Genomic DNA, 2398 nt, shown 5'->3' with positions numbered 1-2398 from the left:
GCAAAGGTATTGCGAGGGAACGCAAAGGTATTGCGAGGTAACGCAAAAGTGTTGCGAGGGAACGCAAAAGTATTGTGAGGGAATGCAAAGGTATTGCGAGGGAACGCAAAAGTGTTGCGAGGGAACGCAAAAGTATTGTGAGGGAATGCAAAGGTATTGCGAGGGAACGCAAAAGTGTTGCGAGGGAACGCAAAAGTATTGCGAGGGAACGCAAAGGTATTGCGAGGGAACGCAAAAGTGTTGCGAGGGAACGCAAAAGTATTGTGAGGGAACGCAAAGGTATTGCGAGGGAACGCAAAAGTGTTGCGAGGGAACGCAAAAGTATTGTGAGGGAACGCAAAGGTATTGCAAGGTAAACAAAAGTATTGCGAGGTAACGCAAAAGTATTGCGAGATAACCTAATATTGCAAGAGAACGCAAAGTTATTGCGAGGTAATGCAAAAGTATTGTGAGAGATTGCAAAAGCATTGCGAGGTAACGCAAAAGTATTGTGAGGTAACGCAAAAGGCTTGCGAGGTAACGCAAAAGTTTTGCGAGGTAACGCAAAAGTTTTGCGAGATAACCTAATATTGCAAGAGAACGCAAAAGTATTGTGAGGTAACGCAAAAGTATTGCGAGATAACCTAATATTGCAAGAGAACGCAAAAGTATTGCGAGATAACCTAATATTGCAAGAGAACGCAAAGTTATTGCGAGGTAATGCAAAAGTATTGCGAGAGAATGCAAAAGTATTGTGAGAGATTGCAAAAGTATTGCGAGGTAATGCAAAAGTATTGTGAGGTAACGCAAAAGGCTTGCAAGGTAACGCAAAAGTTTTGCGAGGTAACGCAAAAGTATTGCGAGATAACCTAATATTGCAAGAGAACGCAAAAGTATTGCGAGGGAACGCAAAGGTATTGTGAGGTAACGCAAAAGTATTGCGAGATAACGCAAAAGTATTGCGAGGTAATGCAACAGTATTGCGAGSTAAAGCAAAAGTATTGCGAGAGAACGCAAAGGTATTACGTGGAAAAGCAAAAGAAAAAAATCCCCCTATGTCCCCTCACGCGCTCCGAAGATTATGACACACTTTCAACAAATTTAAAAAAAACTAGAGTTCCAGTTTTAGCCACTCAGAACAGAGCAGGGTGGATCTGACTGAACCAGAGAGCATCAAATATCTTCATATTGTGTTTTATTCAGTCACACACGAGATGCTTGGTTGTTACAGCAGAACAACAACGACCTTATTTATAGTTTAATTTTCATTCATTAAAAGGGTCTTGAAGAGTCTTAAAATTTGATTTGTTGAATGTTGTTGATTGTTGATTTGTTGAATCAAACAAACTGAATCCAACCGAAAATCTAACAATTTTATCAGACTAGTTTTCAACTTTTATTAAATAAAAATACTTAAAAACCATAAACCCATAGAAATTAATTCAGTTTTTAAAAGATTATCATTCACTTTCATGTTCTTTATCTTATCTGTAATCACTAGATTTGATTTCACCCAAATAATAAAAGCTAATTAAGCAGATAAACCGATAATTTATGGTTTAAACATTGAGAGTTTTTTGTTGTGAGTTGCAGAAAATGAAAGCAGGTTAGAGTGAATATTTGCAGTTGAACGTTTTGAACCGGCCTGTTTGTTCCTCCCAGGCTCAGGCTTTTTATGAACGCGAGCTGGAGGCCATGAAGAGGACCCAGCAGCTGACGGCCGACAACCTGCTGGCGTGGAAACGCACCGAGGCCGAGCTGCGGCGCGAGTTTCAGACCCAGGAGGCGGCGCTCCAGAAGACCCTGGGCAAGCTGAGGGCCGAACTGGCCCGCGTGTCGGACGAAGCCCGGGAAAACCGCGAGAAGTCCTACAAGCTRCAGACGTCACTCACCGCAGCCGAGAGCAGCGTCAAGGTGAGCCAGGGCCATGACTCAGCACTTCTGATGGTAAAACTGTACTTTTTGGTTTAATCTGGCAAATTTAACCTCATCAGCTTTGATATAAAACATGTAAATTAAAACATCAAAACCAAGGAGGAAACCAGGTGACYGTGTGATCTGCTAGTGAAGCTAACGGCTAACGCTAATTTTGCTAAATTGAAGCTGAATTTAATGGTTTGAATTTGAATAAATTTGCTTTGAAAATGTATTTTGTTCTATTAAAAATGTTCTATTAGATCAGGGTTGGTCAATCCTGGTCCTGGAGGGCCGCAGCCCTCCATGTTTTATGTTTTTCCTGCTCCAACACACCTGATTCAGTCACTGATTTACCGTCTAAGTTCTGCAGTATGGAGGACCAAAACTGACATAATTATAAATAAAAGCAAAAATATATAAATGAACCACTAAATAAATAAATACACTTAAAATGCACCAATTCAATTAAAAAAAGAACTTCACATCATGTTTTGTTATTTAA

General features: G+C 40.3%; 1 protein-coding gene across 1 annotated transcript in view; it reads left to right on the top strand.

Moving 5' to 3' along the window:
* Positions 1–1893, top strand: part of LOC106527911 (protein FAM184A) — a gene marked incomplete at both ends in the record, with an annotated part of 7817 nt that extends 5924 nt beyond the window's left edge. The window contains 1 exon segment of the mRNA XM_014022928.1: positions 1642–1893. Coding sequence (XP_013878382.1) covers positions 1642–1893 — 252 coding nt within the window.
* Positions 1894–2398: the final 505 nt, after the last annotated feature.

The sequence above is a fragment of the Austrofundulus limnaeus genome, unplaced genomic scaffold (genome assembly GCF_001266775.1).
Source record: "Austrofundulus limnaeus strain Quisiro unplaced genomic scaffold, Austrofundulus_limnaeus-1.0 Scaffold349, whole genome shotgun sequence".
Classification (NCBI taxonomy): domain Eukaryota; kingdom Metazoa; phylum Chordata; class Actinopteri; order Cyprinodontiformes; family Rivulidae; genus Austrofundulus; species Austrofundulus limnaeus.
Note: the sequence above shows the minus strand (reverse complement) of the source record. Positions and strands in the feature narration are given on the sequence as shown.